At 40.2% G+C, this 26,800-nt stretch overlaps 1 protein-coding gene across 1 annotated transcript in view; it reads left to right on the top strand.

Moving 5' to 3' along the window:
* The window catches only part of LOC124157748, a 56,091-nt gene extending 32,104 nt beyond the window's left edge, over nt 1-23,987 (top strand). The window contains exons 2-3 of the mRNA XM_046532746.1: nt 19,877-20,214; nt 22,806-23,987. Coding sequence (XP_046388702.1) covers nt 19,885-20,214; nt 22,806-23,522 — 1,047 coding nt within the window. The 5' untranslated portion in view covers nt 19,877-19,884 and the 3' untranslated portion in view covers nt 23,523-23,987. The remainder of the gene's footprint in view (nt 1-19,876; nt 20,215-22,805) is intronic.
* Nucleotides 23,988-26,800: the final 2,813 nt, after the last annotated feature.

The following is a 26,800-nucleotide window of genomic DNA, read 5'->3' as shown; positions in this document are numbered from 1 at the left end:
ATATTTTAGGACCAGTTCTTACGATTTGCACAAGCCAAGGAAGTCATCATATGTACATCCGTATATCCTTCTTTGCCTCTGCAACAGGGTCCGAAAATGCCATGACATTTTTCGCGGAAAATTTATAATAGTGGGGTATAACCTATCCTAAAACTCTCTAATAATGGAATAATCTACCCAAGGGAAATCATACCTTCTTCTAGAATCCAAAAGCGTTTAACTTAAAAGACTGGTCTGTTTTACATCTCTTATGAACTGTTACATGCACCCCATGTAAGGACTCCCTTTTTCATGCCCCATGACAAGGCAAATTAGGTTTTACCAAGAATATATTACATCTACAAGTTAACACGAGACATGTTTTTGTATTTAAAGAATTATTTGAAGAGCCCAAGTTATTCTTTCAAGCTAAAGGTTACTTTTTTCTGTGAAGCTCGGGATTGTTCTGATTAACTATATTAAAAATTATTTTAAGGTACAACTCGTTTATCACACAATGATATCGAGCACCCAGTATCATGGCATACTACGGTAAACACGCATGAATTACAACACCATCAACTAACAAGGAAGCTGGCCTTAGAAATCCTTTTGAAAAAAGAATATTCACAACGCTTTAAGAGAATCATAATGGGTAGGGAAGGCATCACCTAGGAAAGCAAATAAATCCGCTCATCCGTCAACACTAACCATCCTATTTTGGAAAATAAGAATGGTGAAAAATAGAGCGAGCCCTTCACAGACCCTTGCGAGACATGATAAAAACAGCGTCCCTCGAAAAACGCCCCAAAATAACAAACTTCTCCCCCGGTCCAAGAGAGCGCAAGCACACAAAAAATGATACACCTCAAGGATGCGATGGAGATGTGGAAGTGGAGGGAAAGATGGCTTGGAACAGGAAGGAAGTATGGGGACTTAGTCAAGATCTTTTTAGTCAGAGGGGAGAAGTGCATGAAGAAAAGGCGGAGCCGAGGTTGGCCGGAGGAGATGAGGGGATTACTCCACGAAACAAAGCATGCGTTACTTTCATGAAAATTTCTACGTCAACTATTGCAATCGTTAAGAAAGATTTAGTGTTATAATTTTTTTGTTTTTTTTTTCCCGGCAAACAATTGCAGTAAAGTTTTCTCGGGTTTCGCACCGGGTCAGGTCCTCCATATCTCCTTCCAATGTTTCGATGAACAACTCGCCCATCGTTATCTGGAATTCAGGAATCCAATCCTTGGATCCCTGACGACGATGAGCGAGTTGTTCGTCGAAATGTTGGAAGGAGATATGGCGGACCTGACCCGGTGCGAAACCCGAGAAAACTTTACTGCAAATATTTAATGCTTTCACACTGAATTGACTGCGCGAAGAATTCTCAAGATCGCCACTGGGTCGGAAACTGCATAACTGCCGACGCGACGTTTTGATGTCCCTGAGGACGATTGCCGAGTCGGACATCGACGTAATGAAGTTCCTTACCCGGTGACGATCTCAAGAACTCATCACGCAGTCTTTTAATTGTTATTTATCGAACCACAGCAAAAAAATTGGCTTTAGGAGCTGTTTTTTATGGAGAATTTAAAAATCAGTTTCCTAATAGGCTCTATTACAAATACTATTCTAATCCCGCGAAGAATAATGAAAATAACTCGAACATATACGTCCTTTAACAGCACACCTGAGCTAAGGTACGTCAAGTAATAGCAATCATTATTGGCATAAAACTTGAGGTTGTCCCTATATTACTTTCCAAGTTATTAGCACATAAATGCAGTAGTTGAAGTCATCTAGTACTAAATCACAAAGTGACATAGCAATGACTCTTAGGTTAGCTCAAAATATTTGAAAAAGTATTAACTTAAAAATATAAAGATAGAATAACCCATATTCTGCTTTTAGTATCGTTAAATCCAATGTATGTCGCCTATGATGACCAAGCTTTTTTTTCGATAACTGAATTTTAAAAACTTTGTGTATGTCCACAGTATTTATTGTTGAACTACTCGTTTCAGCGAATCACCTTAGCCATCATCATGTACAAATAATTTTTTTTTTTTTTTCAAGTATCATTATATTATGTTCCACAACATCTCGCCGAACACTATTGAATACAAGCTTTTTTTAATAACAAGCGCGAAAATAAATTGTTAGCACAGGTACCGAGGCGAAAGAGGGTGAAGTAGATTAATAAAGGGGAGGTGGGAGAGGACCGGAAGAGGGCAAAGTGGGAAGGGGGAATGAATTAACAATGCGGAAGGGTGACAAGAGAGAGAGGCGGGCTGAGAGGGTATTTAGCAAGTTGGCCAAAGGACGCAACGGCTGATGGCTTGGAATAACGAAGGCACGAGAGAAGTGACGCGGAAGAGGGATGGAGCCGAGAGGAAGGTGAAGAGGAGGATAAAATCATTATGCATACAGCACACATTGTTACGGTCTTTAACGTGAAACGTGAATTCGCTTGAGTAGAGTTTGAAATCGTTTAAGACTTGAAGCGGTGAAAATCAGGGTTGGCAATGCCTCGTTCAGATTACGTTTGTTCCAGCAATCGTCGGAACAATCGTGCATTCACACGACGATGGTTAAAACCTGTGCTGACCTCTAGTGCTGACATCTAAAGTGAACGAGAAATTGACGGTTAGCAAACCTGTTGAGGTTTGCAGGGTCAAGATATTACTGTGTTCAACGTGTATTTTTCGAATAATTTTTCTTCCGCCCATATTCTTCCTTCCCAGGACAAATACATGAAAAAAAAATTGAGCGTAGAGAGCATCACGAACTTTTTGTCTTCTCTTGTTGTTTCCGTTTCCGGTCTCCCAGCGCCTAACCATCGTAAAGTGGCAACGTTCGGAACTACGTGAACTATTGTCAGGACATGCATTCACACGGCTAGTTCGGCCAACTATCGTTAGGACTATCGTTAGGACGATCGTAATGTGAACGAGGCACAAGTGCAACGAAAATGTTTCGTTTCGACCCGAAGGGATACGAAAACAAGAGGCCTAGGTTTATTTTCGCACGAAATTAAAATCGCCGAGGAGTTTAGTGTCGACCCGGAACGAAACTTTACTCACTGGAAAGAAACTAAATTAATCGTAACTCCGCTGCTCATAGTTAAGTTTTGATCCCATAATCTGAGTGGAGGGGTATAAGAGGGATTAGTTTCGACCCATTACGTTTGACATACGTGTAGAGAGGTTAAAACAATGAGCTTAAAAATCGAATGGCCAGTTTGTGTTCACCGTTCTCCTGTTGGTGGTAAAATATGGGTATCCCATGCATGTAATGGCGGTAGGCCGAACCTCTACTTCAATTCAACCATACTTCGTACTTGGTGTGTGGGTCGAAACTAAACTGTTAGAAGGTGAATCACGCGGTCCCTGTGGAGTGAAACATTATCTAAGTTTCGTTTTATCTCACAGTTTTAGTTTAGTTTCAACCCAAAGTAGTTTTGACTCCGATTTCGTTTCGACCCTGAGTTTATCTCCCAATGTTTAAATCCATATCGTTTTGTTTCTACATTCTGCTCCCTGGAACGAAACTATTGAAATTTTACTGGTTTTGACTTTCGTTTCGTTTCATTTGCCAACCCCGTTAAAAATGCGATACATCCATAATACGTCCTTGTGAGTTAATACGTTCTTGTCTACTTTCACTATGCATTTGAAAATACAAGACCATGGTCGGTAGTGGGGCTATAGCCTTTTGGGAGCCTGAGAGCAGATGTCCACAGGTCATGTCGCTATGAAACACGCATTTTTTGCATATACGACATACGCAATCCTAGGGAAACAATTATTGGACATAGAATAATGAAACAAACATTGCAATACCGAATTGAAAACAGACAACCGATTTCTCGGAGTTTTCAAGGTGGCTCACCCGTGACACATCGCACATGCAGCTAAGGTTAGACGCTTTGAAGCGGGGCTGGACGATGCGGAAAAGCTATTCAAAATACACTCCACAGTCAACAGCCCAAATGGTTATGCAATATAGCAGTTGAATTCCAACAAATAAACGAGTACGTAAGAATTCAGTAGCTATGAAACATCCTCTGATTCTCAAGATAGATTTTGCGAAGTTATATGATCAGAAAAATGTCCACAGTGTGCGAGCAGCATCAAATCATCCGTCACTCAGAGTCGATCCGCGGAACCCCTGTTTCGTAGCATGATACTTTACCCACGACGCCGCCGGAGCGATTGTATCCTCTGGCAGTCTAAATGCACAATATGTCGGCTGTGTTCACAGATGTCCTGACGAAAGTAAACTCCATTCTAGGTGAGTCATGGGCGAAGCATACTTCGGAGAACGTGGGGATGAATCGTGGCTAGATCTTTTGCGCGTTGTCATAATGCGACGGATATGATGAGTATTTCCCCGGTGTAAGGGGCACGTAGCTTTTGAAATTCCCGGTTTTATGAACACATTACGAAGGAAAAATTTTGAAAGACATGCGTTCTTGCGATGGCCGCTTTCAGACGCCAATGACCTCTTCGTTATTTTTTTCCGCCACTGTAATTCCACATTATTCCTCAGATACAGCCTCAAAAGGTATTAGGCGGGAGGTACCGTTTAGGACACCAGCCTTTAACCTCGACCGGAGTGCTAAATAATTTAGTTGCGCGTGATGACCCATTTCTTTGCCTTAGCTTAAAATTGTTATATTCCTTAAATATTTGAGGAAAGAATGATTCTATCTAAAATAATGAAACCTATCCTATTGATATGAAAGGGAGTGGCACTTTTACAGAGTATTTCAATGCGTACTACACGTTAAATTATTATGAAAAGGTCATTTCAATGTACCGAACTTCCACTATATCACGCCAGAATCGGTTGAACTTCTTCGGACTGCCTATCCGTTTGCAAAAATATCTTTCCTGCTTACCCATTTCTATACGAGACCTGAACTAGAGTGCGCTTCCAAGATCAACAATGTTCAAGGGAGAACTATCCGCGGTGGTGAGAGAACATGGAAAAAATCCTCCGACCTGCAAATGAAAATTGGTTCTCTTGTGGGGGGAAAAATTTAGACCACGCAAATTCGTGGAGGGTGTTCCGAGATTGGCCGGCAAGTGGAGAGGGTCTGAAGACAGGGGAGGAATTCGGTCGGGAGAGGAGAGAGCAAGGTGACAGGAGCCGGATTTAATTACTTGTGAGACCCGTTTGTTTCATTGGGCCGGATGCGGTTTCTCGACCCCTCCCAACCGCACGCAGCACTTCTCGCCTTCAACACTTCGCCACGTCTTTTCGATTTTCCTCTTTATCAAAATGTCTCTTTTAAATTTTACCACTCCGTGGTATTCACGCAATATTTTTTGCCGGTTAGTCAAAATTCGTCTAGTTATTTCATTTGCGTAACATTGGTGGATGGGAAATATTAGAAAAGGCAGGCACTAGAAAAACTCCGTCGATGGCTGACCTGTCCTTTTCGAAGAACGCGAAATCGAATAGGATAGGCTAAATGTGCATAAGTATCACTGAAAAGGCAGAGTGCGGGAGACGCATAAGAATTTTAGCCTTTTTTATGTCTATGTTGGGGATCTCTGGTTGAGGTGCTTTGGAATATGATAGAATTGTAAAGCAGAAGTATGTATGTTTTTACAGTATTGTGCAATATTTATGGCTATAATAAACTTTGCACACTACTTCACTCATTAATTTAACGTTCGAAATATCTAAAAATTCTACCTTACTTCTCTCCACGCTATTCCTTCTCTTTATCTCATATTGAAAATGAGGTGAAACTGTTGATATCGGCTGAGCTAAGAAACTAATATTTTGAGTGAGTTGACAAAGTTAATATTACCCTTGGTTACTACAACGAAGGACTATGTGACTGAGAGAATTAGCGATGACTCAAACACAATGTGAAGCATTGTAAGATGCAGGTATTCGGAAGAAGTAATAATTGTGGTTGCTTTAAAAAATGGTGAAAAGAAAGAAAAAATCGAGGCAGATAGAAAAACATATAAATGACTTGGAACACGATTTGCGATAGGATGAAACTTTCTAATGTCGTATTCCGGAAATGACTAGTAGCCGATATCTCAAGATTGTACCGGAAGACATGCGTTTATTTTCTTCTTTTTCAAGGTTCTCTTTACGCCGAAATACAAGTGTGTTTGTAACGTAGGTGTAATTAAATTAAAAATGAACTGTAAATTACGGATGGGTACCTAGATGACCAAGAAATAGTAACGTGAAAAAAACAGGTACCAAGTATGCCAATTAAAACAAATACAAACCTGTAACACGATATGTACTAAGATAAGCCTCCATTTATTATTTCTAAAGTGACATAATTAAACGTCTTGAGGAACTCGAGCAACTCCGAAAGCCAACCTTTTCGAATTCCGTCTCCTTCAGCTCTCATTGCGCATTAAAACAAATCCCCAAGGGTGATTTAAGGTTTTCATGAATGCATTCTCGATTGATGAGTTTTAAGGCATTTATTACACCGTCGACAGAGTCAAAAATATAGGTTCTTTCTGCAGGACACCCAATTCCGTTCAAGTTAATTTAACGTACTAATGTACTCGGCGCAAATGTCAAAAAATTGCGGATGCTACAAGAAGATATCAGAAGGTGATTGGGTGATGAAAGTGCAAACTTTCTTCCCGTAAAGACGAAGACAAACATTGGAAAAAGAGAAAGCATTCGCTGATTTTTAGAAGAAAAAAAAAACAATCGACTCGAGACGAAAAAATGAGGAGTACGAAGAAGTTGGCGAGAGTTTGGCAAGAAACTCCGCGCGTACTCAAAGAAATGGGAAAAACAGCAGGAAACAAGACAGGGAACGAAATGAAAGGGCAAGATAGGAAAGGGAAGTGGTCGGGTATCCTGAGAAGGAGATTTTAAGGGAGTGAGAGGTCGGATGGGAAGAGGGGAAAAAATTAAAACGAGAGTCGTAATTAGGACGGGATGGGGAGCAGAGAAGAAAGGCAGCGCCAAGGGTGTGGAAGCGGGGGAAAAGAAACTAAAAAGATCGCTCCAGGGCAAAGATCCGTTAAGAAAGTGGAAAAGGGGCGTGGGAGATGAATGAAAAAAGAAAAAATATATATATTAAGGCGCCGAGATAGGAGGAAAGAGATGCGGGAGTATGGGGAATGAGGAAAATGGCAATGGAAAGAGGGAGGTGACCGTAGTTTGAGCTGATGAGCACGGGCGCTGGGGAATAGAGGCACAGTCAGAGGGTGATTGTAGCAGGGACAAGAATTCCCAGGGAAAAAGAGAGGGAATATCTTTCGCGAATGGAGTCTATCTAATTAACGGCGCGTTTAAACTCTACTTGATAACGAGGCGAGCGGCAAGTTAGAGGGTCCATAACCTTGCCCATTATTTATCTTAAATAAAGCCCACCCAAGAGAGGAGCTACAGAGGCACGGATCAAATTTATTTCTTATTTTACCGAACAGTTTAGAAAGTGGGATAAGGCTGTTTACTCTCAATTATGTATACCGCAGTGAAAGGAATGATATATCAAGAAATGACGAGAAAAGACTTTTCTTAGCGCATTAGCAATACAGGAATAGACTTTTGAAAGGCCAAACTACAAGAAGAATACACGTTTTTGCGATATTGTTTCATAGAGTATTTGTAACCGAATATAACATTTATATGATATCCCACCCATTCGCCATCACAGCAATAATTAAAATTCCACACCCTACTGATTTTAAGTGCTACAATATTTCAGCGAGGTTTTATTACGTTAGTGGAGATAGAAAATCATAATTCTTATGTCTCATACGAAAGTAAGATTGAAATAGAGTGATTACATGCTATGGAAACGATTAATGCTTTTTAGCGGTTACAAACGATTAATTCTGCGCGCTGCTTTCTAACTATTACCAGGTTTACAATTTCCCAGGCTTACAATTTCCCAGGCTACATGAAAACATAAATAAACAAATGCTCAAGAGATGTAAATACAACAAATTATTGGACAGCATGAAAAGTGTTTTAAATATTAACTTTTGTTGTTTATCTTTTGGTAATACTACTGCCTACCTATTCATTCAAGCATATTAAGCTGATTTTTATGCAAAAAAATTGCTAAGGATAAAAAAATCGTTAGTAATTATTTATTTATTTATTTCACACACCACCGAAAACAGCACTGCTCGGCCTTTACATCGGGGTTGATAACATTTTAACAATCACAAACATCCATGCCCTGGATAAGGGTAACTTACCCAGGCGGGACTCGAACCCGCGACCTTCGGATTGGCAGGCGAGGACTTTACCCCGCCGCCACCGAGGCCGGCCATTATAGAAATTAACTTAAACGCAATTGTGTGCCAGGGGTTATCTGGTCACCACTAACGTGAATTTTTGCTGTTTTTAAAATATTTGAACGTTGAACACGCTATTCAGTATATTTTCCTCAATTTTCAAAGGCATGCAGAACTTACTACCTAATGTAGAAAATTGAAAACAGCAATGATACCGCGAGAACTTACATACGCGAAAGTCTAAGAACCGTTAAAATGGTTCTAAACTTTTTCACTAAGTAATTTTACCATATGGCTTGGATAATGGAGGACTAATCCACATACGTGTGAAATTCATACATTTAAGGTAAAGGGCAAGTTCACCTGGGTCACCTCGCACTTCAAGAACTTCGTTTTATGGTATCGTAAGGCTTCACCTAGGGTTTGAACCTAGACTCCTCGATCAGAAGTCAATCGCGCTAAAAAAAGAGGCAATTTTTATATCGTATCTGCCACGTAAACAGCGTAAGAAATTATGATCCACGTTCAATTTATGCCGGATCAGGTCCGTAAATAGTCGGGTATTCTGTAAAGAAGGAAGCACCAAATGCTCTAAACTGCGAATCCTAGAGTCGATCTATGTAGGGAAACTAGTTCCAGGTGTCGACTGCAACTAGCCCTAATGTAGCATCTTAAAATATCATTCTGTACAGGCGCATCTAGAATTCCAGTCTAGAAAATTGTATCGGTAACATTTGAGCCACATAAACGTACTTGAAATTCCGTCCACAAAATATTATGTCAGAATACTTGTCAACAATAGATGAAATTTCAAATACGATTTTATGGCTTAAATGGTACAATTACGACTTTCTGAACTGAGGAATTCCAATTACACCTGTATGAAATGATTTATTGAGATACTACTTCACGGCTAGGAGCGTTTGATGCGTCAAAGTACGATGGTTGCCCAGGAAGTAATGCACCAAAACTTTTTTCTTAGTCGACAACTATAGTGTGGACTCGAAACATTACGTACTTATGCATAATTTGAAGGTTCGTGAATTCGCATGCAAAATTTCTTTCTCTATGCAAATATTCGCATGCAAATTTTCCGACAGATAGAGTAGCTTAACGACCATTTCAAAATGGTATCTGTAAGTAAGGCACGTAGCAAGCAGCGTGCCATCATTGAATTTCCCACTGCACAGAAAGAAACTGAGGGAAATATTCACGAACTTTTGAGCTAAGTCTATGAAGCACCTGTGGTCAACAGGAGTACAATTAGACACTGGGCTCAGAGAACAAGTACATCAGAAGGAGGCTTAGCTGTGCTCCAAGATTTGCAGTGGTCAGGGAGACTAACCACGGCTGTCACAGCTGAAATGTTGCAGCAAGCTGATGATGCCATTTACAAATAAAGGTGCATTACGACTTGGCAGCTGGTTCTAAATCAGTTAATCAGGAGAATTGAACCTTCCAGCGACCTCAGCGCCACACAACTCCTGAAGGTATTATGATTCGACAAGATAATGCTCGGCCCTATACAAGTTTGAGGACTACTGAACGCATGGCAAAACAGGGTTGGACAATGTTTCCCATTCACTCTACAGCCCTGACCTGGCTCCCTCGGACTTCCACTTGTTTGGCCCATTAAAGAACGCCATTCGTGGTAGACATTGCGGACAACGAGGAGGTGATTCACTCAGTGAAGAAATGACTCTGTTGTCAGAACAAGGATTAGCACCGAAAACAGGGTATACATGCCCTTGCTTCACGCTGGATGACGGCCATAGAAATGGACGGAGATCACTTGGAAAAATAGGTTCTATAGCTGAAATATCATTCTTTCATTAATGTGTTATTCCCATCATGTGCGATTAATAAATGTTGAAGAAAAAAATATGGTGTATTACTTTCTGGGCAACCCTCGTAGCCACAGTACTTAGAGCAAAACCACGTCGACGCCATAGAGGAGGAGGCAGTCTCTCAGGAATTTCCATTGAATGATCATAAGGGCGTGCGCGTCTTGGGAGAAGGCGAGACGGAAGCAGCCGAAGAGGCGGACGGATGGAAGAGTCGGGAGAGGATATGACACTCCCTAAGCAACGACACGGAATGGACGCGGAGGCGGAAGCGATGCCGAAAAAAAAGGGGGAGGAAGCAAGAATGGAAAGTGGAGGGAAAAGTAGAGTAAGACCGGGTCGGGTGGGTGCTGCGAGTGTTAAGTTGTAAAAAACTGAGCGGACGGAAAAAAATGGACAGGGATGATAAAGTGAGGAAGAGCTGGAGAGAGGTGGAGAGGATAGCGAAGGGAGAGAGAGTGAGGAAGCTTGAGTGGAGGATTCCTTGAGGGAACGTGGAAGTGGAAGATGACGTGAGGGGAGGTAGGCAAGGGGGAGGGACACTGGGTCAAGATCTTTAGCATAGTATCGCAGAAACTTAAATGGACGCAATGTTTAACGTTTTTAATCATCTTTTCATTACCCAGATATAGGCTAATACATCATTAATGTCGTACGTCTCGCACTGAAAATTTTTACTCACCATAGTAATTCTACTAACATCGTAATTAAGGTCACCAAACCTTGATAATGACGTATGCGTCAAAAAGGGGTTAATAATGAACTATTGGTAAAGAGCAACACAGATAATTTTAATCGTTTCAATTAGGGAGGCATTGGAGCCGAGTATTAGTTGACGCCTTAAATAAATAGAGCATAAATTTATAAAAAAACAGAGTCAAATGAAGCTGATTTGCCAAAGGAAAAACCTATTTTGAGGTAGTCCTCTTGATTTAAAGAGATTAGAATAGAGCTTCAAGTTTTATTTACAATCATCAATATAAGTTCAGATCAAACACCGATTCCTTTGACAAAATTGCGTCTAAAATAAATTATAGAAATAGAATATACGATTATGATTTCTGCGATACAATGCAAAAGGTATACATAAAAAAAACATTAAAATGTTATAAGAATTTTCTTTATTAAATACCAATGCCTGAGCATGTTCTAGAAACTAAATTGTGACCTGTATTAGAGAAATGCACAAAAATTTCTTTTACCTAATTATGGCAAGGAGTTATTAATGTGTGTCTCGAGTCGTAAAACCTGTTCAATATCCTTTAAAATTATTTTAATATTTATGAGAGGATTAACTGTGAATGGAGTATTTCACGTCTAAATCAAAGTAATGCCGCCTTGCTAGGTTTTGTCATTTCTAATTTCATTGGCACCCACGGTGTAGTGACTTCTTGGTAAACTTTCGCGTGAAATATCCTAGAATGCGCCCTTACATTGCTGAAATAAGTAAATCATGAAACTACCGGAGACATCCTCAGTTCAAAAACATAAAATAAAAAAGCTGATTTATCAAGAGAGTCTTTGTCACGCGAAAGCAGTACTGTGCCGAAGTAGGTAACTTGTGCGAAAACAGGGGCAATGTTTTCACACAAGTTACTTCCGCAACGCATTATTAAAGTATTGCAAATTAAAAGCGTTTCTTGAAAAACTAAAACTAGTTGGTTATTACAAGTTTACCAGTAGCCTTAGGATTTTTCACATTCCTTACAGAAATTATTTAAATTTTAAACTTACAAAATGCCGACAAGACGCCTACAAATGTTTGCAGAAGTGAACTTGCAAAAAAAAAGCAGTAAAACCGCAACACCACACTATAAAACCAGCTAAGGTTTTAGAAGTACGTATCAGATGCAAGTTTGACCGACTCAGGCGTGATATAGTGGAGGTTCAACATGTTGAAATAAAATGTACGCGTGGTACGAATTAAATATTTAGGGATATATGCAAAAAATTGCATATATCCCTAATTATTTAATTCGTACCACGCGTTTCGCCACGGAGAGACATCATCTGGTACGAGACATTATCTGGTCTTGCACCAATTGATGGCTGTGTACGTCGAATCGCGTATCGTACACATTAAATAATTTTGGATATGTGCAAATGCCTTTTATTTTGCAACAAAGCCGCCTAAATACAACTGAATGGAATTAAACACTAATGAACGGTTTGAGCTGTGGGATATTTTCACTCAATGATACGAGTAACATTACGCCAAGTTGCGCAAAGTGAAGCTTTTCTCGGGAAGAGAGGAAAAGACGGATTCCTCCAAAGAAAAGGAGATAGGGCGTGGCTAGAAGGAGGAGGCATCCACGGTGGGTGAGTAGGATACGAGAGGAAGAGATAGGGGAAGGATTCACAGGGTTTGCGAGCTGCTGAAAGGGAAAGGGAACTGTATGTTTTTTTCATCCTTTTTTTTGGGGGGGGAAGGAAAGAGTGAGCTGGGACTTGAGAATGGGAAGGGAAGCAGGAAATGACGCGGCGAAGCACAAAAAAGCTTTGAAGTCTTATTCCATCTCACTCCTCCCTTCCCAGGTCGCCCTCCCGCCCTTCGAGGCGCAAAGAATCCTGAATTTCCTCCCCGTAATGCCCTCCCGTCGAGTCTCGCTGGTAGTTTTGAAGCTGGAGAGCGTAATTCATGCACATCCGTAAACTACCGTCCGAGGCTTCCGCGAACAAAGCTCGAGGAAATTGTGGGGAACAAAGCGAGTGAATTTTAGAACACTTGTATCAATTCGCACCTTCCTTTGTGCAAATACTTGATGGATTCAAGTGGCTCAAGATTTTTTTTTAACTTATCGAGCACAATTCTCGCAGTTTTTAAGTCTACGTTATTCCATTCGTATTGAAACTGTGAGCTTAAACTGTGCCTATGTCATGCATGTACCACAAAATTTTCACACAAAAACATTACAAAAATTTTGCATCATTGGTATTTAAAATGTTAATATAAACAAGACAAAATATTCAAATTACATTATTCACTTTTAAATGATCAAATTTTCGTCAGGGTGGTTCAATTATAATTCTCTAATAGGCACTGTTAGTATGAATATGTATTTGTAAACGCGAGACACTTACTGAACCTGTAAATATTTGAATTCTAAGCGTGATTTATTTTGTGCTCAAATTATTATTCACGTTTTACTATGATAAATTAACGTTTCCAAACGGATTTATAACACCTTTCTAATTATCGCAAATTTTGTTTTATCAGCCAAAAATTATTTAAAAATAAAATTAGGCACCACTAAATAATATCCCATTATTATCTCGTTCCCTCGTAAATTATATGTTCCTCATATACTAAACATGATAGGTACCTAAAATGCATTATCCCCACAGCCACAGTTTTTGGTCGCCCTTTCATTACACGTGCTAATAAAATAATAGGTATCAAACGGATTAAGACGGAGAGCACTTTCACCAATGCTGACGCCAGTTGTGTGATAACTCTCTACACCCAGGATTGTATCCACGCGTACTCGAGAGCACAACCACACAAACTCGAAAACGTCATCGCCAATACAGCCCATTCCAATGCGCGTCATCCAACCTCCCCCTCCCCTTCCCCCTCCTCCTTCGCAAACTTCCCCACCCCGCTCCCCCCAAAACTTACTCTCTTCCATCGCACGTCCTCAGCTTCCCTCTACTTCCCGCCACATCATCCACAAATCATCACAAACCAGCGAACCCAAATAACTTCCAAGTCCTAAAGCTGAGGTTTAATTCAAGCTACAAGCGCTCCCTCCAACTTGAGAATTCCGTCGGCCTCACTCACTCCCCCAATAGTGTAAGCAGCGCGGAAACGAATATCCCGCAGGCAATTTCCCCTCGAAGACTCAAAAATATTTGCCGGTGAATACATTCAATATCATGATAATCTGGAATTTTCATTAGTAAGAAACGTATTTAGTTTATATGAGAGATTCTCCGTCTCCTTTACAAATAACCTACCCTACCTTGCATGTAACTTTATACAATGACTTAAATTACGGGAGACTTGAAGGATTTCATAACTAAAGTTAATTTAAATTAAACAAAACGATGTGAACATAATTATAGTTAAGGATTGTCCATGCAGAATCAGTGATACGAGAATTACCATAATAAAGGAACGGTAACATAATGGCAGGATGGTAACGTCACATTTAATTCGAGCTTTATTTAAAACTATTATCTCCTCTTTTCACGATGAACAGTTTCTGTGCATGATTCTATAGCATCTGATTACGTCATACTTAATCAGGGACCTTGCATGGTGGCAATCAAAACGAAGTAAAGCTGAGCTAGACTGAATTGAATTCCTCAATTTATCAACATAAAGTTTTTTTGTAGGTAACTTCCCTACGGCTTGCACCCTCAATAGGGCCAATCTTAACGTGCACATGAGGACCGTAGAAACCAAGGGATATGAGTGCAGCTTTTATAATTTCGGATAATGAGTACAAGAGACTGGTTGGTGGGGTACACAATATTGCTGTGGCAAAAGGATATAAGTGAACCAATAATGAGTATAGATACACAGATTCAGTGATTCACTTGTATTCCTTTACCACAGCAATATTGCGTACTCCACCACTTATCCCCAAAATTAGGTACTGTTGTGCCCCTTGGTATCAAGGGCCCTCATATATGCCTGAAATACTGTAATTTCCCGCACCATCCTTAAACCGTATCCAATTTAAACTGCCGTAATTTACCCTCATGGTGTAAGTTCATCACCAGTAGCGAAACATGCACACCCCCACCCAAAGCCAGCTGCAAAAACCGCTGAGCACGCTGACATGAAAGAAAACTCGGGGAAGAAATTGGAAAGCACCCACGCCTTATCCAAATAACTCGGGGCAGTCATTCGTGAGACTCGGATGAAAGTGAAGGAGGCGAGAGCGCGCGTGGCCCAACTTCCCATCACACCCTGGGGGCGCGGAGCGAGGAAAAGGCAAGCGGACAAAACTACAGTCTCCACCCCGTCAGCGTCTCAGGGCGACTCCCGGCCCATCCTTCCCCAAAGCCCCAGAAAACTCCGTCAGCTCCACTCACCTAGCGCTCATCCCAGCCACCCAGCACGCCAACACACGGGGATGAAGTTGGGCCGAGGGGGTGCATGAGTCAATATTTGCCCGACGAAATTGCAGCACGCTCTCCTTACTAACGGATGGATATGGTGGAGATACAGCGAAGGGGGAGATTTGGGTTTGCCCGGGGGATGGGGATCGTGGGGTGAGGCTCAGTTGTTTTTGGTCCGGGTGGTGGGTGGGGTACCGGAGGATAAGGGGTAGTTTGCGGGGTTTGGGGGTTTGGTCGTAGGTGGTGGCGAAGAGCCATCCGACGCGCATCCATCTCCGGTAACAAATATTTGCCTGTAGAAACTGACCGCTGGACAATGATGGGTGGGGAGGAGGCCACGGAGTGGAGGGCACTGGTTTGAGGAGATGAGTTGAGCTTTGCTGGGTTGGGGTGTCGGCCCTGCAGGAGAGTTATGAATAGGTATTCGTGTGTGAGTGGCCAAAATATTAGGGAGGGGGTGATGGGGAAATGCTCTCATACTTAAATATCAAGCGTGACGTACGGTGGAGTCATAAAATCGCAATGCAAATAAAGGATTCACGGTGACACGCACACAATAAAGTTATAAAGATCACGGGCATTCATACGTAATCACGAAGATTAATTCCATAGGCCATAAGGAAACTTAGAACTGGAGTACGCATATCAGAGTGTTAAATTAGTCCCCCGAGTTGGAGGTTAACACAAAATGGACTAGTTTACAAAGTTTTTACACCTTTATATTTTCATAATTAAAATTGTCAGCAATTATCCAATATTTTTAGCCTCCAAGGTTTGAAGCTCTTTACCTTTTGATGCATTTACTATAGAACAGAATTTGTTTTACTCTACATGACAATACATCATTGACACTTTGTCTTTATCTCTAGTGAACATATCTAGGAATTCAACTAGATAACGTTTCGAGGTTTTTCAATGAGCGACACTTATAATGGATAATAGTCATTGCTTTATCACCAGAGACCAGCAAAGTGAAGAAATGATTTTTTTGTAATAATGTTTTTGACAGATAAATCAATCTTATAGATTAAGTTGCATTAAGATTAGGAGTAGAAGGTCGTATTCACTTCAAATATGACATCAATCAAGCTCGGATTTCAACTATGAATCTCACCCCGGTTTTTTTCAATACTCCTATAATTTCCCACTTCAAGAAGAACACACAACTTGAAAATGTTTGAAAAACAAAACCTAAATACGATGAATGAAAATCCCAAAGTATTTCACATCAATAAAAGCCTTAAGGCTTTTTACTCGATCTGTGATTTTTACATTGCAAAGTTGAGATCAACGAAATGTCATGTCCCTCAATATCCATAACAATTCGAATTGCCAAGGTCTCCAAAGCAAATCTAGTAGTTAAGAATTGACGAACTAATTTTTACTTCTTAAAGCAATTAAACCACAGTGTTAGTTGTGAAAAACAAACTTTAATGAAAATTATTTCATCCAAGTGTGATGGGGTGTATCCCAGTTCCCAAGCGGGGAGAGCACTGTTTGTCTCTCAACACCCTCTACCATCATTTCAGGCAAAAAGTGCCATGAATGCAAGTTCCCTTCAGAAGGCCCCATAATTCCACCGCAAGAAGGGTCCCTCGTCATGGACAGACCCCAACACCAGCACCAATTCCCCTTCGTCCAAGAAACTCAGGACCCCGCCCCAAGTAACCAAGGAGTGAGATGAGCCCCCGGCAAACATTTCAATACCACCTGCCCAGAAATTCCACTGCGACGTGTCATACCAGGAGCCCAGGGGCAACTTGTTATCAAACATTCCAAGACAGTGGTCAAGCTTGGGGCGACCCTCTTCATTTCCTTCCTCCTGCCACCTTTCCACGCTTCTGAATACCACCATGCCACCCTCACGCTATCTCCACTGCGATCTTGCGAAACTATTTCCCCTTAATTTTCCCATTCTACTGGTTGCTTGTCCGAAAATGCAAACTATGTTAAAGGAGAAGGCGTTAGGGAGGCAAAAGGGTGGACAAGACTGACACATGATTCCCTTTTCGCATAGCTCATACTATAGGGAGCTGAAAGGGCGCAGATTATATTTTGCTGCATACTCTTTTTAGGCTGATGATGCATTAGTAACGACCATTTAAAAGTACGTCCGTTTAAAGTGAGAAAAAAGATAAACAATTACCGACAAATTACAATTTTATCAATTTCATGAAATTACTTTAGCATACTTTCGTGTACATAGGTACCTCATTTAGGTTAAACGAAAGTCCTCGGGACACAGTATGCCTCATCCGGTGGACTTTGCTAGTTAAACCAAGAATCGATAATCAATGAGCAACTTTTGTTCGTCATTTTATTATCATAACGCTACATTAACCAATGGTTTAACATTTTAATAAACATATTCGAGAAATAACCGATCAAGCTAATCGTAAAACGGGTTTTGTTAAAAGAACATTAGGAAAGTGCGACGACAAAGTGAGAGAAATTAGCTACTTATCCCTCGTTAGACCACATTTGGAATACGCTGCCAGTGTTGGGGACCCTCATGAAAAAGGCTTAATAAAAGAGTTAGAACGCGTGCAAAGAAGAGCTGCCAGGTATGTGAAAGGTCGTTACGATAGTCTTGTTAGTGTAACTGACGTCTTAGATAAACTCGGATGGGAATCTCTGTCGGACCGTAGATTGAAAAATAGACTAAACCTTTTAGATAAATTCAAGAGCAGTGTCTTTTCTATAGAAGTAAACCATATCTTACGGACGCCAACATACTACGGAAGATCAGATCATATAAATAAAATAAGAGAGATAGATTGTAGAACAGATTCGGAATTTCATTTTTTCCACGATCAATAAGAGATTATAACGGCAGCAATAGAACCCGTAAATAGATTGCATGACTTGTAGTGTAGCCTACTAACCTATGTAATAATTAATGCATGTCTATAAATTCAATTATTGTTTCTAACAGCATATAGTAGTATAGTTTGTTAGTATACGGGACGTTTTTTGGACGGTGTGGTGTGCATGTGGGAGTCCAAATGCATACTGCATGCTGGTGATTGATCACCCCCTGCCAAATACCCTAGAGGTGGCTCGCAGGGTATTATGTAGATGTATGTAGATGTAACCAAAATCATGAATCCTTCAAAAATTCTAAACTTCCAGAAACCATTTTACCTAGGGTAAGATGAGAATCAATGACTCATCTTACGTTACACTGCAGTCTAGTTATCCCCTTCGCGAGATAGTGTTGGGACTTCGATTTCGATTAAAATCGATTATCGATTTTTAATCGTCAAAGATCGAGAATATTGATATCGAGCCACGTCCTTAAAGTTTCGATTCGGACACGATTTTCCAACATCGATCTTGATCATTTCGTTCGAAGAGCGTCACTGCCGACCTACAACCACGGATGGCGATAGAAACTAAACGAAAGTCAGCAGCAGTAAAAAATTTCAATAGATTCGTTCCCAGGAGCGAAATATAGAAACAAAACGAAATGGTTTTGAACCCTGGGAACTAAACTCATGGTCGAAACGAAGTCGGAGTCAAAACTACTTCGGATCGAAACTAAAATAAAACTCTGGGACGAAACGAAACGCAGATAATATTTCGTACCGAAAGAACCACGTTCTTCACCTTCAAACCGTTTAGTTTTCACCCACATACCGAGTACGAAGTACGGTTGAATGAAGTAGAGGTTCGGTCTACCGTCATTGGATGCATGGGGCACCCATATTTTTACCACTAACAGGGGAACAGTGAACGCAAACTGGCCATTCGATTTTTAAGCTCGATTTTTCAACCTCTCTACACGTAGTAATATGTCAAACGTAATGGGTCGAAACTATTCCATCTTATACCCCTCCACTTAACTTCTAGGATCGAAAGATAACTATGAGCAGCGGCGTTTCGATTAATTTAGCTTCGTTCCCGGAGTAAAGTTTCGTCCCAGGTCGAAATTAAACTCTTTGGTGAATTTAATTTCGTGCGGGATGGAAACTAAACCTAGGCCTTGTATTTTCGTTTCGCTTAGGGTCGAAACCAAACATTTTCGTTTTCTGTCCCTTGACATCCCTGCCTACGTCTTCTATCCCGAGTGACAGACTTTGGCCGGAAAATTGGAAAGGCAGGCCCTCGGTCATCAAGAAAGCATCTCGACCAGTTGATCTTTCTTAAAACAGTTAGTGGAGCAGAGTGTCTCCAAGCGGTGATCCCAAAACTTAAATGTGGGTGCATTTTTTAAGTTTTACTACTAATATTTCAATAGTTTTTAGGTATACCGGGACTAGCCACGGTGATAACTTTACGGAAGTGACCCGCAAATCCACATTCACAAAATCCAAAACACCCCCAGATTCACAAAATATCTACAGGAAGAAATGACGCCTCGGTAGCCTTGCAGCCTAAAGCACTTGACTGGAAATCGGAGGATCCGGGTTCAATCTCGGTCAAGGCGACTGATTCCCTGTTGATTTTTCAAGTACTTACATACACCATTTTTTAGCATATTTTTGGGATTTTTTCCTACTACTCAAATGTGTATTATGAATGTTTTTCAAATAAATAAGAAAACTGTCTTTGTACAAACAGTATTTTTTTATGACTGTCTAATTTATCGATCTTTTGGTTCAATTTTCGATTTTTAATGAAAAGTAGAAGCTTGCATTTGGATTTATAATCGATTTCGAGCGACGTTTTTCCATCCCTTTAGATATAATATCTCGCCACACCCATTGTCCTCACTCTTTCATCTTTTTACAGGAGAAAAGATGCAGCGAAGACCGAGGATAAAAGCGTTCCGTAAAGTGAAGAGGAACTCATCGTCAGGAGATGAGAAAAAGAGGGATGAGGGCGCGAAATTGACATCATTCTCCCGCCCCTCAGCGGACAGGGCTGCTCACAACGTGCGGCCGCAGACGAGGAAGAAGTCACTGGGATCGAGGAGGAAGAAAATCTCGGAGAGGGCTAAGGGTTCGTCGAATCCCTCTGCCTCGGAGAATGTTGAGTCCTCGTCCGCTGTGTCAAGTATGGGGAGGAAGTCACCTCCTATGCCCTGGCGTAATAGGACTGTTCACACTGTGATAACGGGAAAAAACATTGTAAGTATCGGGGAGATAAATGGGACTGGAGAGACTGCTTTAATACTTGTTGTAAGTTTTCATTAAACTCTAATTCTTCCCGGTACCATTTTTAATCAATAAACCGAGCCCCTTTTTATCGCTTTGATTCAGAGCATATTTACGATGACTGCTAATTTTCGGGTTCTCCAGCCGCGTTTGTCGTTTATGGTTGACAACAGTTTCGAAAGCCATCCTGCTTTCTTCTTCAGGTCGAAGGTGAGAAGTTTTCATTTTTTGCCGTCTTATATAGCACTGGCCGATCTCCCCCTGTGCGCTGATTGGTCCGAACTCTCTTCCACACGTTGCTGATTGGGTAGCCGTTGTCCCTGTAAATAGTTTGTGTTTTGTGAATTTCAATTGCTTCGAAACTGTTGGATGGCTTTCGAAACTGTTGTCAACCATAAACGTTAGACGCGGCTGGAGAACCCGAAAATTAGCAGTCATCGTGAACAACGCCGCGGAAACCTACGCACGAATTTCAAAGCATATTTATGTTCCAATTTCAATCCATACTTTTTTCCTTGGTAGAAACATAGCACACTAAGTTCCGATTTCACAAGGTATTCATATTATTTCATTGATATTACCTTTGCCTAGGGATATTTCCCTAGGGTGAAAAAGCATGGGTAAGAAACGTAGAGAGTAATATGGTGGGTTGAGAAAGATAAAAGCGAGAGAGTGGATGGTCGATACACCAAAGGAAAACAAACAAGTTAAGGCAGTTAATCCAATCTTCTTCTCCATGAGTAATCCAAGAACCAGAATTGCTTCTGTTCTGCCATTGCTTTTCATGAATGGGAATTGGCACTCATCTAGGAATTATTTTGCCAGTTTTTCTATTCTGCTATAAATGAATCTTGTCAGAATCTTTGGCACACATGTCGTCGGGCTAAATAATTCTCTGCCCTCTCATTTTTGGAAATATGCTTGTATATGTTCTTCTTGGAGTTGCGTGATACCTCTTGAGTAAATTCGCCTATAGTTTTTAAATTTGAATACAAGTTTTCTCTCCTTCAATTTTAATTAACTCTGCTGGATTATCATCTATTCCTTGAGCCTTATTCCTTCGTAGCTGTCTTATTTTTGCGTCAAATTTCGATCCTAAGATGTCCCCATGTAATTCTTTTCAACCTCACTTTCATCTTCGAAAATTTTTGTGCTATCTTTACATCTAAACAACAGCTTTTCCAATTATTCTTTTCATCTCTTCACTTTGTCTTCGTTTTCAGTCAGAATATTTCCATCTTCGTCCCAACAGTATGGTATTACAGTTGCTAAGGTATTACATCTTACACTCCGTATTTTGAAATGGTTCTTCACAATTCTTCTGGCAGCGTTTACCTCTACCGCACAAGATTATTGTGCACATCTTTGCATAGATTAATCATCCACCTTTACCTAACCTTTCTGTTGAAAATTGAGGACAGAATAGCGGGAGGAGCGTGGATAATGAACAACTTGAGGCTGGATGACGATACTTGGTGACAGGAAACATAGTAAAGGATACACCATTGTATGTTCCACAGAAGTTTACTTAACCTTCTTAAGTAAAGGCTTATTAAGTTTCGTGGATAATGAACCTATGCGAAGGTGGGAAAATTTACCTCAGCCACTTTTTAATATTGAAGGAAAAACAGCATGAGTAACAGATAGATTTTTGAGATGCTTAAAAATTTTGGATCTCTGAAGTAGCTCTTATTACACGCAATGCTGAAGTTCACATTTTTCAAAATGCTACGTTCCATGAAGGCTCTGATGTAAAATGACTTCTACTGTGTGCCGCTAGCGTTCTCCAAGTCACTTATGACCACTTTATTGCCAATTACGGATTGAATTCTTATATGAATTGAAAGCTAACTCCATACTTAACCCTTAGAGTATCGGGGAGCGCTATCGCGAAAGTGAAAAGTGCCAGGAACGCGATAGCACTCCTCCTGCAATTTCACTCTTAGATGCTGATAGTTCACTAATCAATCAGTAGTTAATATTCATATTATTTTAATATTAACTATTCTCGTTCAATTATAAAAATAAGCTCATATTACCAAAAATTCGTCAAATAATACATTAAAATATGAAACCACATCCAATAATATTTCCAAAAGTTATAGAATATATATTTGTAGTTGTCTTTGACGCATAATTTTTTCCTAAGCTACTGGAAAATCATCAAAAATGCCTCGGCACTTTTAGCATTGTACCTAGAAAATCGGTAGGCACTCAAAAGATTAAGTACTAATACTAGCGATAAGAAAAAGGTTTAGAAGGTAATAAAAAATCTGTTAATAAAAGCTGGGAAACAATAACACCATACAATGATATGAATAGCCAACATTGACGTTTAAACAATAATTTATGCATAAATAGGCCGATTTCCTAATAAGACAAAATGATCGAATACCACAAGGTGTCAAATACTCTTCTCAGAGACTTTTTAACCTCGTTCTCGCGTGATCAATTTTAATCTAGAAAAAAATTAAGGAAAATCATATTGAATTCCGAAATATTATATGCATTGATATCTTTCATGACGTTAGTTGTTTATTTATCTCGCTTGAAAATTATTGCAGGAACACATCAAAGCGATAAGCAAACAACCCGCATTTATAAATCCTCCGATGAAATTTGCAAATCCTCGACCTAATGTAGACCCAGGAATGGGTCATGCAACTACTTTCCCAAGAAAAAATTTTGGAATCACTGCATCCAGAAGGGTACCACAGGATATCAACAGGGCAAGCCTCGAAAAGGAGGATATGCTTCAAAGAAAGCACATGGGAGATTATTCTGGAATCAGAACGATCTCCTTGGAAACGAACAAAAAGATTGACACGCTCGTCACCGCCCTTGCATCAATGCTTCCCCCTTGCGGTAGCAAATCTCAGCTCGACATGGTCGTGGGATCTTTCGCCAGCGCTCTGAAGGAGAAGATGAGCCCGGGCTTGAGTCAGCAGAAGAGAGACAAGAAAGTCCCGGGCACAGAATCGGGAAACCATAATATTCCACGGGGTAATCAGCGCCTTTCTTCGAACAGTTCGACGGTCATGAATCCAACTGAAGCATGGGTTGCAAGGTGCAAGGGAAATACCACTGGGCAAAGAAGGGTACCCATGGTTGCATCAACCGGTTCCACCAGGCCGAGTAAATTTCAGCCGTCTCTCGTTCCGCAAACGGCCGTGGTTGCCCGTAAGTACGGGTCCACCAAGATTCACAATGACTCCGACGATAGTGGAGCGAAAAATGATAGCGACTATAGCACCAAAAAAGGAATGAAAATCAATCGATAAAGACTTCATTTCCCAGAGAATACCTCACGCAGAAACCTATTTGAATTTATCATTAAAGGAAGAAAATTTTAACAGAGGTGTATAAGTTTAGTTAAATGTATATGTTGCATTTTTCAAAATGTGTCGCAATTGTAATGTTTGTTTGCGATTTACTGTCAGATTAATACCAGAGTACCTAGCCGAAATTGTTTTTACGTTGATTGTATTAAGGTTATTTGTACAAATGCAAGCAATAGCCAATGAAAATAAATTGTAAAACCTGTTGATATTGTATAATATAAAAGAAGTATACTGTTACTTTTTAATTGAAAATTTCCTTGCACTACAATGACGCCGAGCATTTTATAACGCTTTTATCATCTATTAATGGAATTGACAAGAAACGAATGGTTTTTGGGGTGACTTTGTAATAATGCTTTATGATAGATTAAAATAAAAGCTTTGCAATTTTATCATAAAAGATAACAATGACGCAATAATTTTTCACATAGAATTTAACTTAAGTACACGACCGGCGTCATAATGTGACATCTTCAGGATTATCTTTATCAATTTTAATATTAGAAAAATATTTTAACCTTTTAAGCGCAGTTAACTCTCCGTTACTATTGCTTTTTGACAGGTGAATATGCACGGGTAATTTAAACAAACACGTATGATAATTGATAATAAATAAGTGGTGCGATGTGAACATTATACTTCATGAGATAATTTCACCCAAGTTTTTTATGGATAGATTTAGCTGAAAAAGAATTTAATGAACATACTGTTCATTCTTTCAGGAAATATCGAAATTCGTTTAATTAGCTGAAAATAGGGAGGCCTTGCGTTATGCATCCTTTTCTTAAGGGGTTATTTTTAATTGACTGAAATATCATTGGCTGTTTTGAATACAAGAAATAGTCTTAAAAGGTATAAACTCGTTTACTTCTTCCATGCAGCACCTTTCATGCATTGCTTTCATTAAGTGGCGCTCGAACCATAAGCTCCAAGACTGTACCTGAATGCAATAGCCAAGATGAGAACTATTGAGAAATTCCTTAAAAGGTTAAAAAGAAAGTATTGATTCTGCGGTTGTGAGCAAATACACCTATTCAAACTATTATCAACACCAAATGACTCACTAGTGCAGCTAAACAAAAGCACTAGCAAATTTTGGTTTTAAGGTTTCCGCAGCGATTAGATGCACTATTAAAATCCATTTTCGGGTGTATGTCTGCGCGCTTAATATTTAGACTCGACGTTTCGTTCCTCTTGCTGGGAACGAAAATAATGTCTTTCGTGTTCTTTCGTGTCTCCTGACGACGTTCGCTGTACGAGGAACGAAACGTCGAGTTTAAATACTAAGCACGCAGGTGTACACCCGAAAATGGATTGTAATAAAAGAATTAGCAGTTTTTATGGTACTCTGTGGCAGAATTCAGCTTAACACGTTCCCTGCCGCGGTGTTTTAGACAAATTCACCCATTACGCTGACGGGTTTTTTTCATGATTCCTTCGTTTTCATTCCTGGATCCTTTCAATTTGAGTTTTCGTGTGCATTTGGCTACACACGCCGCGTCGGTGACGTCATATACTCGTCGCCGAAATAGCTGTGACCAATGGCATGCTATGAGCGACCAAAAGAAAGGCTCATTCTTCGGTAATAATGACCCAAGCGGCCCGGCGTTGAGACGAAGTACATGTGTCGGTCAGTATGACCGAAGCGGTGCTGAACGTGCATATCAACAGCATGGAAAGAATGAAGAGTGTATTTGAGATTTAATCCTCGAGTGGGCGCGCTGGCGTATATAGTACGCCAATCTTCAAAAACCAAGGATTTCAACATTGTACGTACGTTCTGGTCTAGCATGGCCTTGCATATTCTTACCTTGAACTTTGACTGCCTATAGTGCGACTTTTAAAATCTTAAAGTATTGTAGCTAATTTATTTTTAGACCGGCAAGATCAACCGACACCCGTGGCATGCAAAGTACGTCGCGCGACCAGCCCTGTACCTTGTGCTTTGCTTTTCTTGAATGAGCTCGTGTATTCTCACAATATCATTGTGACTGTCTATAGTGTGAGTTTTTAAATCCAACCGGCTGCATACCACCTGAACCACCAGTGTACCTTAATATCTGTATCGCCTATTAATGTATAGGCTTCAACCAATTTTTACGAATAAAGATAAATTTTTACAAAAATCGAGGGTTATCATATAAATGCATATATATCGTAAATATCGATGGCTAAGTCCTAACAACACATATCTCAAAATTGGCAGCTTTTCAGGAGAGCAAAAAAAAACAATTAATATTTTACTTGTACACTGAAATTAAAAACCATAATTTCATGAAACAGAAAAAGAAGCATCCATTTGCAAACAAAGGGTTATTTTTTGCTCCCATTTTTTTTTGTAATGCTATGCTATAACACTTTGTTTAAGATACCTGTCTCAAAACGGCCGAATTTGAGATACGTGTTGTTAGAACTTAGCCATCGATACGCATATCGTGGACGAAGTACGCCACGCGCCCGACCATGTAAAAATATAAGGGTTCGAGGGTTAAATGGAAGAAAATTAAAAATGTTTTTTGAACGTTTGCCCACTTCAAAACCCTTGGCTCTTAAATCGCTATAGAGAGAGGGAGAAAGTAGGTTCTCAGAACGCACCACGGGGATCCTCTGGGAAGGAATGCGGGATGAGGAGAAAAATGAAAGAAGGGCACGTTCGCGAGGAGCCTGGTGGAAACGCGAGTTTTAAGCCACAAAATGATTGCAAAAGAGCTTAGGCGTAAGCACTCTCCGGCAGCTCCTCCTCTTTTAGGGGGGGGTAGAAGGTGGCCCTGGGGACCGCCAAAGTCCCCCTTTTGAGAGATGAACACGAATAAGGCGAAATGGGATGACAACTAAGTGGCTGCGTGAAATAAATGGAATACGATACAAAAGAGGGTGCATCGAGGATATTTTTTTTCCTCTCTCCCACCTCCCTTCATCTCGCAAAGATTTGTACGCCAAGACTTTATTTTCCCGAGGAAGCTCCGCCAATACCGGGGAAAATAAATTAAACGATAATGTTTCGGCATTATTCTCCATTCTAACAGCAGATTGTATTTTTTAATGATGTTGGCTTCCAAGAAAAAGTTTTTGGTAGTACAAAATAAATTTCCTTCTTCCTCGTTCCTCGAAGGAGGAAGCTGCGCCAAACAAACTCGCCTTTTTTAAAGAAACTGCTTACAAATGCATGAGTTTTTCACGAATCTCGTATTTTATTCTCGGAGAAGTCATAATTACCA

This window comes from Ischnura elegans, chromosome 4 (assembly GCF_921293095.1).
Source record: "Ischnura elegans chromosome 4, ioIscEleg1.1, whole genome shotgun sequence".
NCBI lineage: Eukaryota > Metazoa > Arthropoda > Insecta > Odonata > Coenagrionidae > Ischnura > Ischnura elegans.
This window is presented reverse-complemented; position numbering and strand designations above follow the sequence as displayed.